This window comes from Staurois parvus, unplaced genomic scaffold (assembly GCF_062004578.1).
Source record: "Staurois parvus isolate SC_StPar_1 unplaced genomic scaffold, SC_StPar_1.0 ptg000136l, whole genome shotgun sequence".
In the NCBI taxonomy this organism is placed as follows: domain Eukaryota; kingdom Metazoa; phylum Chordata; class Amphibia; order Anura; family Ranidae; genus Staurois; species Staurois parvus.
This window is the reverse complement of record NW_028317932.1, coordinates 12,666,208-12,679,557: the sequence shown is the minus strand read 5'-3', so window position 1 is coordinate 12,679,557 and position 13,350 is coordinate 12,666,208. Positions and strand designations below refer to the sequence as shown.

At 41.6% G+C, this 13,350-nt stretch overlaps 1 protein-coding gene across 2 annotated transcripts in view; it reads left to right on the top strand.

The window, feature by feature from the left end:
- HYCC1 (hyccin PI4KA lipid kinase complex subunit 1) overlaps positions 1–13,350 on the top strand; it is a 137,943-nt gene that overhangs the window by 103,880 nt on the left and 20,713 nt on the right. For both annotated transcript variants that reach the window (XM_089673191.1, XM_089673192.1), the window contains 2 exons: positions 5,206–5,322; positions 12,390–12,477. In XM_089673191.1, coding sequence (XP_089529317.1) covers positions 5,206–5,322; positions 12,390–12,477 — 205 coding nt within the window. The remainder of the gene's footprint in view (positions 1–5,205; positions 5,323–12,389; positions 12,478–13,350) is intronic.

Genomic DNA, 13,350 nt, shown 5'->3' with positions numbered 1-13,350 from the left:
TTTTAAAACTGTGCTGAAACAACTCCGAATATTGTGCACTTGGGAATGAATTGGATAAAATGATTGGATCTGGCTTTAGCCAAACATTCCCTTTCTTTCCTAAAGCACTTTCTGGACTGTCTGATTTTACACATTGCCTGGGGTATTCTCAGAGTGATTAAAACCTTAAATATCTTGTCCTTTTGGAGTCCCTTTGGACTGTATTTTAATGTGACACATTATCATATTTTAAGGCAATATAAAATAATGGTGAAGCACTCCAAAATAAGTAACAAAAACTCTACAATACAATATAATTATCCGCACACTGTGCTCTGATCCAATCTGGATCCAATTGTGAAAATGGGGAAAAAACAGGAAACCCTGTTTAAATACACACTTAAAAGAGTGACTTAAAAAAAAAAAAAAAAAAAAAATATATATATATATATATAAACCCCACCCTCCTGTCCCAATAATGGGACTATGCAAATAGTGTACCAAGTGAATCCCCTACTGGGGAAAAACAAGATTGGTGATCAGTGCCAATATATAATAGAAGACCTATTCATAAATAAACCTCATATAAATGATAATCTCAAAAAACATTAAAAAATTCTGTCCAATAGACAAAAACCATAAAAATATATAGCCGTGATCTATATACTAAGTGATGAAGTGAGATAGGTGATCTCTACTCTAGTGAAAAAATCCTCAAATGGTCAAAATGGCCCCTCACCTCCAAAACGTGACCACCAAGGGCCAGCTCGCTTTTAGGATCACACCCCGATCCTTATAGATGTTATCTCGTCACAGAAGAAAAACGCCATATAAGCTTCCTTGCGTACCACCACTTACTCCTCTCAGGTTCCTCCTGGCACAGGTACCGCAATATAGCTCACTCCCACTCAGTATCTCCTCTCGGGTCCCTCCTGGCACAGGTACCGCAATACAGCTCACACCCACTCAGGATCATAATAGTTAAACAGAAAAAAGATCCTCCATGGTGCAAATAACGTTTTATTACTCAATATAATGTCATGAAAACAAATTTCACATTTGGTCCAGAGATAGAAAGCTTCTAAACCTCATGCATAAGGGTGTACTACATGGGTTTGTTGGGTGTACCAAAATGGCCTCCTCGCCCAGAAGTGCGTCACCGAAAGTTGCGGACCAACGTGTTGCATCATGTCACGTGACTTCATCAGGATATCTATGTTTTAAGGCAGCCTAATAATTTTGAATGGGCTGGAAGTATACCTTGGCGCACAAAGAATTGTCAAGACTTTTTTTTTTTTTTTTTCTATTCTTTAAAGCACCAGAACAGAGTATATGAATTTTGGTGCATTGCCCACTAATATAATAGTGCATGTCCTGGAAAGACCATGGTTGTCTCACCCAGGGGATGCCGTTGTAAGCCCCACTAGGACCCTTTGCAGCCATGGAGACAAGGTGTTGCTTTAAAATTAGCATTGGACACAACTGCAAAAACATTTTTAAATCCACACTTGGGAATTAGTGAATTGACTAAAATAATTAACTTTGACTTGAGCTCAACATTCCTTGGTTTTTTTTTTGTTTTTTCTTTTCCCTTCCTTTAATCCAGTGGTCTCCAAACTGCGGTCCGAGGGCCAGATGTGGCTTTTTGCTTGCCTTTATCTGGCCATTGGGGCACTATTCCTCCAACTTACACCAGTGATGGGACACTATTCCCCCTACTGATACCTTCAATGGGGCACTATTCTTTTCATTGATATCAACAATGGGGCACTATCTCCTAGATTGTTAGCTCGAAAGAGTAGGGCCCTCTAACCCCTCGTGTGCTGTTTGTTGTTGCTGTACTGTTTCGTGTATTGTCCCCCCCTCTGTTGTACAGCGCTGAGCAAACTCTTTGGCGCTATATAAACTCGATGTAATAATAATTCCTCCCATTAAAAACAATGAATTGGGCACTGATCCCGGGGTATTTTCTACTCCCTCTGGCCACAGTCTGGCCCCCCTAAAGCCTGAAGAACAGTAAACTGGCCTTTTGCTTGGAAAGTTTGGAGACCCCTGCTTTAGTTGTTCCAGACTATGGGTTTTAATACAATTCATTGTTTAAGGCAGCTTATTTGTGTTGAATGCGCTGGCAGCATTCTAGTATCACAGCAAAATGTGTGCTGTGTTGTTTTTTTTGTTTTTTGTTTTTGTTTTTTTTTAAACTGGACATTATTGCAGCGGGAAAGCCTTTTAAATCAGAAATCATTGTAGACTTAGTTTTACACTCCGCTAGAATTTGATATGCACTCAAAGCAACACACATTGGGGTCACACAGCAGGACCAGTTAACTCTAATTCACTATTTCTTCTATCTTAAAATTGGCATGCAGTGTAATACATAGAAGTAGTATACATTTATTGTCTTGTCACAGGGCAGTATAAAAGAGAACTTGGTTTGTTTTGAGGATAGGGTGATGTGCAATGTGTGATGGAGACCAGACTTGCAATTACCGGGACTCTGTTCCCAGGGCATAGTCGTGCGTGCCTGTTTATTTTGCTCTCTAGTTAGATGCACTGTGGGAAAGGAGCCTGGAGCTCTGTTATCAGCATATACTGCAGAGCGCCATGCAGGAGACTTAGGATCAATGTTTTCTATATATTAAATGTTCAGCATACTCAAAAAGCAAATTGTTATTTTTCTTTAACATGGTCCGATTAACTCCTTTTTTGTTTCACCTAGTGTGACCATTGTCACCAATACAGAACGTGATAGGGAACCCAACATTTTACGATTTGTCAGACCAGAAGGGAAATCGAATAGGTCACAGACTGCAAATATAGACATGGCTATGTGTATTAGTCACTTTGCAAAACTAAAAAGGAAAGGTATTGGCTTTAGATACAGCTTGAGGTTGTTTTTATTTTGCAAGTGCAACTTCTGCAGGTAAAAAAAACCTTATTTCTGCATCTTTTAAGGTACATATAAATTTGTAAACAATCTACGTATGTTAATATGGGCACATAAAGGCCATTTGGTCAGAAATAATTAAAGAAATAACATTTTGTAACCATCTAACCACTGCTAAGATTTTCACATCTGAATTCATGAGGTAGGTCGGTAAGCGTCACAATTTAGGAGGTCTTTGCCTGGTTTTGGCAATAATACTATGTGTTCCTCTCTCATGAAAGGTGGTAGTACTCGCTCCTTTTTGGTAGCGTTAAATACTCATCGCAAATGTGGAGCAAGAATTTCCCCATAGGTTTTGTTCCATTCCACAGGAAATTGTCCAAACCAGGGGACTAATTCGGGTAGATTGAAGCTATGGCCTTGTCAATTTCCTCTGTTAATTTCCTGTTCTAAGGATTCCCCTTGGGCAACAGGTACACACAGGAGTTCAACAGAGGAAAAGTATGTAGTTACTGCATCCTCAGAAAACGAAAAGTGTATAATGTGTGGTAGTTATCCTTCTTCTGTCCATATTCTGAAAATAGAGATTGGGGAGTGTCTGGTCTCTCCAGGAAAGCTAAGAGATGCCCATTTTTGTCCCCTTTGGTATAATTGCCATTTCTTAGGTTGATCATGCAACAGCAACCAATAAGTATGAAGCCGTTCCTGCCAAATGTGGTGTAATGGAACCGTCTCAGCCTGTGCTGGGTACGGGGTAGGGGTAGCAGTATTCTAAGTAAACCAGGAAATAGACTACTTTATTTTAATACAGATACAAGATATATACATTCAAGGGAACAACCCCCTCCCTGCATAATGACACAGGGCTGGGCAATCTACCTTTAGTAACAAGAGACACACCCACAGACAGTCCCATCAGGAGGGAGGGCTGCTGGAAACACCCCCCACCAAGCCAATACACAAACACATACATCCCATAATAGTTTGCTCCCAAGCAAGACACACAATAGAACAATGGGATGCAACCACATGGCATTAAACAATCAACAACCCCCACCCCAATATTAGGACAGATCACCCTGTACCCCTAACAGGCACAGGGTGACTTACACATAATAGGGATATGGGGATCTGAGACAGGGGTCTCCCCACCTCTCCAAAGTGAGCTGTGTTCCATGGGCCCCCCACCCAAAGTGACTCACGTCACTTGTGGTATCTAGTTAAGGATGGGTCTTTCACATATGCTGCCTCTGCCTAAGTCACTTCTCCCCCAGTGGTTGCCATCTGTTCAACTAAAGCCTTTGTAAATTTTGATCTCTTTGGAGAAGGCCTTTAAGGCACATCTACTACTGTTTAATATGCAGATGTTGGGGAGAGATAAGGAGATGTTAAACATGAAGTACTTGCAGAACAGCTTACAAATATTTCTCAACTAGAAGCACTCTGCAAGAAGTGGTCAAAACTTTTAAAGCCTGAGGAAGAGTTAAACTATCTTTCAGGCTTTTTTTCTGCCCATTGGGGAACATTACAAAAGGAAACCCATTTATGGGGCCATTTTGCACTTATGTGTAGTGTTGACATTTGTCTTGGAAAAGGTTTAGGCTTTTTTTTTTTTTTTTTTTTAGCATGCGATTCCTGTCCAAATAGCATGCAGTTTCCCCACTGCTCCTGTGTGAACCCAGGCTTGTCATAGCCCGAGTTCACATAGGAGCGGTGTGAGATACCTCCCTGCAGGCATCCCATGCTGAGTGTCAGTGGTAGGAGAGGAGAGAAAGCGGTGGGGATTTCAAATCCCTGTTGCTTTCTTCCCTCTCCTTGCAGTGATGACAGTTTGGGCTAGACTGCATCTGATTGGTCATACGCTCTGATATTTGTTAACAAAGTAGGTGGATTGATTGGAATGTTCTGAGAATCAGAGACAAAATCCTTTTTTGTAAAATGTCACAAAGAAATATAACGGGTAATAATTTTCCCTGCATTTTATGGAATCCTGCTTACTGTGAAATTTAAAATAACAATGCAAACCACTCTGCTTGGCAAAAAGGAGACTTTGATGCATAATTGAAGATATTTTTGCTATATAGACTGCTTAAAGAATAGATGGAAACCTATCATTACAAGCTGTACTTGCTATTCTTTTATATGTGTTTAATGGTATTTCCCATAAACCTGTTCTGCGTTTTGATTTACCGGCATCTTGAAACCCCAAGTGTAGTAAAGTATAGACTAAATTGTTTTTTTGTTTTTTTTCCTTTGATCAGTGGATGTATTCTCTTCAATAGCTACTTCTAGAATGTTTCAGTTTAACATATGAAATCCTTTATCACTTTCTCCTGCAGACTTTGCCTCAGTGGATATCCTCGCCAACATGCAAGAAAATTCAAAGGCGTGAAGAACAGAATACCGGTTTCCTCTGAGTTTATGGTCCAGCTTCTTACCGGAATTTACTACTCATTGTAAGTTAAAACCTTTATAATACTCATAGTATTTTCCATTTAATGTGTATCTATAGCAAAAGGTTTTTTTTCACTAGTTCGGATAAAATATGCAAAAACAATTGAGTACTGTTCGTGATTCCTTTTTTTTTTTTTTTTTTTTCCCCTATTTGCACCAACATCTAAATTTTCAGGACAAGCTTTCGGGGTGTACCCTTTTATTCAAAGTCCAAGCACTACTAATACTGTTTGGACCTTAAAGAAGGGGGTACACCTAAAAGCTTGTCCTGAAAATTTGGATGGACAGTATTCAATTGTTTTTGTTTGCAAATGCACTACTATGGCTACAACCACCTCAAGCAGGATAACATGAAAAAGATAGGATAGATCTTCAAATAGGGACTCCAGTTAGATTGACAACTTTCCCTTCACTTCCTGTTGTGTCTCCTGGACAGAAATTGAAGGAATATCCATCTGATGGGACACGCTAACATTCTCTATAGTTTACTAAATCGAAAAAATACAATTTTATTAGATGCACTTTAACCTCTTGGCGCCGGCTGCACGCAAATGTGCGGCCTCTCGGCATCTGGGTCTTGACGCCAAGCGGCCGCACATTTGCGTGCAATTAAGAAAAACGTGCTGAGAGCGCGTGCCTTGCGCACTCCCAGCACACATGTCCTGTACTCACGGAAAGGTCCCGATCTCCTCTTTCGATCGGCCCTTTCCCGATCATGTGACGGCGTATCTTGACGGTCACATGACCCTGAAACTCCGCCTCCCAGCTTCTGAAACCCTTAAAGGGCTGGGAAGCGCTGGCGCCAAGGGGTTAACCACCTCCCACCCACCGTATTGGGAAGTGACGGATGAGCAGGAGCTTTCTTGTTCTGGGAGGATATCATATGATGTCCTCCCACTCTAACCGCGCATGAGCATCCCTGAGGGCGTGTGGTGTAGTGATCGGTGGTGCGCTGTGTCACTTGAACACAGAGGATCACTGAACACGGTAAAGAGCCGATGACATAGGCTCTTTACCATGTGATCAGATTGCCATCTTATGTTTTTGAATCCTGCACCAACCTTCCACAAGTGGACTCAAGGGTGGGGGACAATAGACCACGCAGGTTAGAAAAGCAGGAAAGATGCCAGTTCCTTACTACTTCTATCTCCTATTCCCTACCCATACATACGAACAAGACCTTTTAAGTGATCCCAAGCTGTGTGCCCACCAAGTAATGGCAATGCACTTTCTGGCTGCTCTAAGCGATCTGTGAGAACCCTCATTTTTAATTAATCAAGTAATAAAGTCTGATGGAGACTGCTTTTACGAAGGGAACAAACATAGTTACAAAACATACTTTCTTTTATAGATGCATGCCCAAAAACTAATACACACGACCTTACAGTAGCTTATCTGGGCTTACTATTTCACAGATTTAACTGTGATTTTAGACTAAGGGAGGCTCAGGCATTTGCCAGTGTTCTTTTATGGAACTCACTAGGCAGTCTGTATGTTGGAAAATGACTCTTCTCTATACAGATGGATGAGACCCTGGAACATTTTACATATTCATCAGTGAATGTTGTAGATTTTTACATTGACCACGTTTTAATGAATGCTGCACTGCCCTGTTAAATGTTTCAAATATTCTAATTTAAAATGAATACGAATACTTGAAGTGTTATCTTATTGATGTATCGGCGTAAAAAATAAGAGTGGAGAGACACAGTATTGAAACCATGGTAACCACCATGCACAGGTATACACAGCTCTAGACAGTATAAGTTTAGTCGCCAGGAAACAAGTGGGTGGAGGACAGAAATCATTCTCTCCACTTTGTTCAGGTTTGCTAATCTAGCCAAGGACATATGAAAGTGGGCGAAGCATGGGGTAACTAATGGCAACGTTGAGCTATCATACAAAGCTGCATCAGAGGCATAACTTGTAATGATAGAACATAGTGTTTATTTGGAGTCAGAATGATTCCAGCTTTTAAAGAGCTTTTTTTTATAACATAAAATATTTTAGAAACCTCAAAACAAATAGAATATATACTACTTTATGTATTCAAGACTATTTCATCATGACTACTACTTATTCTATACTCTGCAAAGGGCAGAGATTTAAAACTGATCTCCAGGCAAATATTCACATACATGTCATTAAACTGTATTTCAACAGCCTTAACTGTCAAAGTAATTCTGGGCAACACAATATTGTGGAGCCCCTGCTAGGCATCACATCCAGGTTTGTAGTTTGAGACCACTCCGCATATTTCACTGCAGTCAAGTAATGTAAAGCGGTCTAGGACAGGTTCATCCTGTGATTGAACAATAAAGGAGCAGTACACTGATAACGGAGTCCCTCAGTTCTCCCCTTTTCACAACGTTGGACACCACTGTGTAATGAGGAAGACACTGGTTGGTTTACAGTTCTATTCCTGCCTCTCCCAGTCTGAGTGATGCTGTGCAGAGGATTCCAAGAAGCTTAAAAGGCAAGATTCTGGTATTTAACAGCAAATCCTATTAAACCATTATATTATAACTTTTTAGTTATTAGTAGATGATCCAGCCATCTGAAGATATTTCTTTTTAAGGCACCTTTTACACAGGCAGCCCGATCAGGTAAACATGTCCGTGTTTTAGGAGGACTTGATTGGAAGATCCATATAAGTCTATAAGCAACAAGATGTAAATGAACTTGCTTTAATTTACTTCAATTACCTCCAAGTGCGTTCAGAAGGTTTGTATGCCTTACCATTTACCTTTTTTTTTTTTTTTTTTGACCTAAATGTGATGGATGCAAGTCTGTTTACGTCCGACCTCCAATAGATTTAAATGGGTCTGGAAAGTTTGTTTTAAAATGCAAAAAAACTGAATGGACACTCTTACAAGTGATATCCATTTTGATAGGCTTCAATTCAGCAGGGGATATTATCACGGATACCTTGCTGATCAAACTGGATACAGCCCATGTAAAAGGGGCCTAACACCCACAACCATACACCTTCTTTCATATTTTCTTAAAAAATGAATTGTCAGTTTGGATACCCAAATCCATTTTTCAGTCTATACATAGCCTGATCTCAGGCTTTATTTATCAGGGGGGCCCGCCTAGGATTAGGCTGGTAGTGCTGCAGCAACAATGGAAGGAGGGGGGAATGGTGGTCCCGGTTTTCCACAAATATTTCCTATCTGGGCAGTTGGTGTTTGCACATAGATGGCTCACAAAACCTCTTGATGATGCAGCAGTTGCCTTGGAGGCAGCCATACTGGGTTCCTATGAAGCCTTAACACGCTTTGTTCATCGAGGTTGCAAATCCCCTCACCCCCAGACTGTGTCTACAGTATGAGATCTGTTTTTCGGGCCTGCATGACAGCGCATGGGAGAGATGCTAGTGGATCCCTCCCCCACTCTTCTCATGCTCCTTTCTGGAAAAATCCTAATTTAGCCCATTTTTTTTACTTATGAGGATCCAATAGTGTGGACACACTCTGGGGTCAAAACCATTGGGGATATAGTACACAATGGGGTCCTGCGATCCTTTGATAAGTTGAAAGCTATACAAGGCCTGCCAAATATGCATTTTTTTAAGTTCCTACAACTCAGACATGCATATCAATGAGTTTGGGAGGGCCCCAGTTGCCTTTGCACCCTCAGACATAGAAACTATGTTATGGAAAGATCTACTCAAACCCTTGTCTACTGTATATAAGTCCTTGTTTCCTCCCACTTATAGCTTACTCACTAAATGTATGACCAGCTGGGAGGCAGTGGTTCCTGGTCTTGATACAAAGGATTGGGAGGATATTTGGGATACCCCCTCTCAGTCTCATTTCTGCTCTGGATTAGTTTATACATTACAAATTTGTTCACTGTATTTATCTAACTCCTGCTAGGCGCAAAAGTGTTTGGTTATGACTCATCCTCCTGCTGGCATTGCTCAGTCTCTGGGGCCAATTTTATGCATGTTTTCTGGGACTGCCCTGGTATACAGCAATACTGGTCTGGAGTAATTCAGTGTGTCCAGTTAGTCACTAACATACCCCTTAATCTGTCTGTACAACATTAAATGAGTAATCGTCCAAAAGTTTGTCCAAAGGTTAACTCCTTAATGGTAACAAATGAGCCCTTCCACAGCTGCAGGTATCTCAAAAAAGCTTGTGATCAAGGAAATGACAGAAATTTGCACTCACCGACCACGCACAGGAAATGCACATGGTATATCAATCAACCAAGGTGTCACACAGCGGGTGCAGTTTCCCCAAGGAAAAAGTTGTCATCAAGCAATAAACAGCTGGGCTCAGAGGACTTCTTTAAGATATGGGTGAACCACCTGGATCAAGGGCTTCCTTCTCTGGATGCAATGAAGTCAGTGTATGTAGATCGCTGTATGTTCCTACTGTGAAGATTCCCTCTAGTTTTCCTGGTGACCACTAATCCTGGTCCAAAAGTGAGGGAAAATCCAAATATTTTGTGCTGCCACGTGCAACAAATTCTGTCCCTGCCAACTCTGCTGTGGCAAGAAAGTCATCAAGAGAGCTCTGTTCTGTCACTGACTGGAGATTAAGCCTGCCCCAGTCATAGCCATCATTCAACTCACTCGTGTGCAGCCAGGAGTCTTTCACCCGCTGTCCCCTCTGGCTCTGAGTTCGGTCTCATTGCCCCATTCCTGTGGCTGAATTGTTTAAAGGATTTTACTCCAACCTGTTTACTATTCCCAAACCCAAAGGGGACATCTTCACTATCTTGGATCTCACAGCTCTGAATGTGTTCATTTAAACCCAGATATTCTGCAAAGAATCCGCCAAGTCTGTCATTGCCACCTTTCACCAGGGAGACTTTCTGGCTTCTGTGGACGCAGACCTGCCCCCGTCATTCTACTGCATAAGTGTTTCCTTCCTTTTTGCTTTGTGGCTCCTACACTACCAATTTGTGGGATTGCCATTTGCCCTCTCTTTACCTTGGATGTTAACCCTAGTAGCGTCACTAAGGTTGGTGTCACCAGCTTGCTACAGTGCTCTGTCCTGCCGCTGCACAGGGAAAGCAGGAACAGGACAGAGCAGTAGACACTGGCTGTAGTCCCCGGTGCTGGGGACTTGGTCAATATCCTGGGACTTTGGCCAGTTTTGCTATCTCTGCAGCATTGGACAGTCCTGTTGGAGATCTATTCGAACACGGTTCAGGTGGGCAATGCCACTGTGGTGGCATACATCATCCATCAGGAAGGCACCAGAAGTCTTACTGCAGAGAGGTAGATTGGGTCCTGTCCTAGGCAGGACTTCTTGATTCAGCCTGGTCTGCTATTTAATTCCCAGGCATAGACTATTGGCAGGCATACTTTCTCAGCTAACAGAGCCTAGATGCAGGGAGTGGTCCCTACACCCAGCGGTGTTCCAGGACCTCTGTTGCAGGTGGAGACACTGTGGAGAACCTTCAGGTTCAACAGGAAACTGGACAGGTTTGTCTACTTCTGCAAGGCCTATTGTTGGACATGGAAGTCCAGGTTCTTTCACCCTAGATGTTTCTCTGTGGGATGAATACTCTCATTTCCGCAACTACATTTGGCTCTCAGCACTATCAAACACCAGGCTTCTGCCATCTGTATACTGTTACAAAGACTACTGGCCTCTCTCTCCTTGATTAGGACAAGGGGTCTCACCTGTAGTTCCCCTTGTGTGTTCCTCTGTGCCTTCCTGTGATCTGAATCTGGTTTTCTTTGCTTTAAAAGCCATCATTTGAACCCAGTGGAGACATTCCTCGATTTACTCTCACCCACAAGGTGGTATTTTTTATTGTTGTCATCTGTGCAAGATGAGGAATTTAACTTGCCTGCTTTATCTGCAAGAAACCCTTTTTTGTATTGGAGACAACGTAGTTGAGGACCAGGATGACTTGCATAAGGTAGTTTGTACTTTTTTCCCTTTAATTAGGAAATCATTCTTCAGTCCATATGTCTGGCTATAGTTCACCAAAAGGAAATTTCTCTCCATTGTCTGGATATGATTGGGGCTACGTGAGTTTCTCAATCTCTGCTTCTTGGGATTTTCAGCATCAAGCAATGCTTTCCCAGATTAGCAAGGCTTCCACCTGACATTATGCTCACTTGCTGTATAGGTTCTACCAAGTGAACATTGTGGCCTGATGCTAGTTTTGATGTAAGGCCCTTCAGGCATCCCTTTGATCTGCAGGCACTCCTCTATTCTAAGTTCCCAGTTTTCCTGGGACTGTGAGCATTGGTACACTTTTTGGCCCAGTTCTCGGATAGAGTGCTTTTGAAAGTCATGAAGGTCAAAGACTTTCTATAGGAGATTTACTAAAACTGGTTGACTCAGAATCTTGGGCACCTGTGCATGGTAGCCAATCAGCTTCTAACCTTAGCATGTTCAGTTAAGCTTCAGCAATAAAACCTGGAAGCTGATTGTTTTTTATGCAGAAGTGGACAAGATTCTGAGTCAACCAGGTTTAGTAAATAAACCCCTCTGTGTCACTCAGTGGAAGAGAAAGAAAATGAGATTTTTGTGTTTGCCATAAAATCCTTTTCTTGAAGTCCATTGAGAGACACCAATCCCATTTTCATGCTCTTGGAACTGTTTTGCTACAAAACTGAGATATGCAGGTAGTGAGAGGAGTTATCCTGGGATGGGCTACGGAATTTATATTTTCTTGCCAGTGTCCAATTTTCCTGTTGTATATCAGTATTACTCATAGGTTTAAGACTTCTTGTGCCACTCAAGATTCTTAAAAGAGGATTTTACTGTGAGTAAACAAAATCCTATTTTATTTGTTTTTTTTGTCTAATGGGCTTCCCAATTGTGAGATCTCTCAGCTGACATTTGGGCTCCCCATCTGAATCCCAACAGGCAGCCTAATGTGATGGTTGTAACAGCTGAGTAAAACTGGAAATGCAAGTGATCTCAAGTCAAGGGATAAAAAGCAGTAGGTGAATCAGCCTGCCCGTGCCACCAAAATAAAAACCTCAGGTTGATTGGATTTTCATTCCTCAAAAGTGTAATCTATTTGCCTCACATTTGTACAAGTGACTTAAGTTTTTTTGGAATTCTTATGTTTTAATTCTTTCTTGCAGTTATAATGGAGAATGGGATTCTGCACGTAGGGCACTGGATGATGTTCTGTACAGGGCACAGCTGGAACTGTTCCCAGAGCCTCTTCTGGTAAGCATAAAGAACTATTCATAATGATCTTTTTAATATGAATGGAGCTCTATAAAGGCAGGATAAAGAATTTTTCTTTCTTGTCCATTGAGGGACACAAGACATCATAAATCTTTGGGTTATACTCCTGCCTATAGGAAGATTATACACTGGCACAAAAAATAAAAACAAAAACTATAGGCCAGACCAGGGTATAACCCCTTCTGTTAACAGAATGCCTCAGTTTTTTGCTAGTGTCCTAGTAGGATGAAAATCTATTCTTCAGCTCTGCTGGGAAAAATATAACCTAATTTTTGTTAGGTAATATGCTGTGATGCAGACATTGTGTCCAAGGCGCATTTGATTTACTTGGTCTTCAAGGAATAACGTTTTAGCAGACCAGCCCTTGACATAATCCTCAGGGATATGCCTAAAGGCCAGAGAGCTCACAATTTTAAATTTTACAGTTTTGGCAGTTTTACTGCAGAAAGAGTTAACCCCTCCTTAAATGACAGTTGGCTCTGTCTGGTTTTGACCTCCCCCAGGAGGCTGTGACCCTAATCTGGATTAGGCCTCTTATAGAACATACAAAATAGATGTCTAGACCCTTATGCATCAGTTTTAAATACTTTTTACAAACATCTAACCCTATGCCCTGCATGGATCTGATGTCCATACAAATGCGCAGAGTGTGTGGGGGGGGGGGGTGGCATTTGAATACTGGTGGGTCTTTGGGGGGTAGTTTGTTTCTCAGGATTAGGAGATCTTCCCTGTAATTTTAAATGCTAATTTGCCTCCAGTGCTCCTTTCAGCTGTTCCTTCCATCCTCCACTGTGCCTCTGCACAGATGAATGCACCTTTGCCATTCTCCTTAGGTTCTTCTCACCCCAGGAC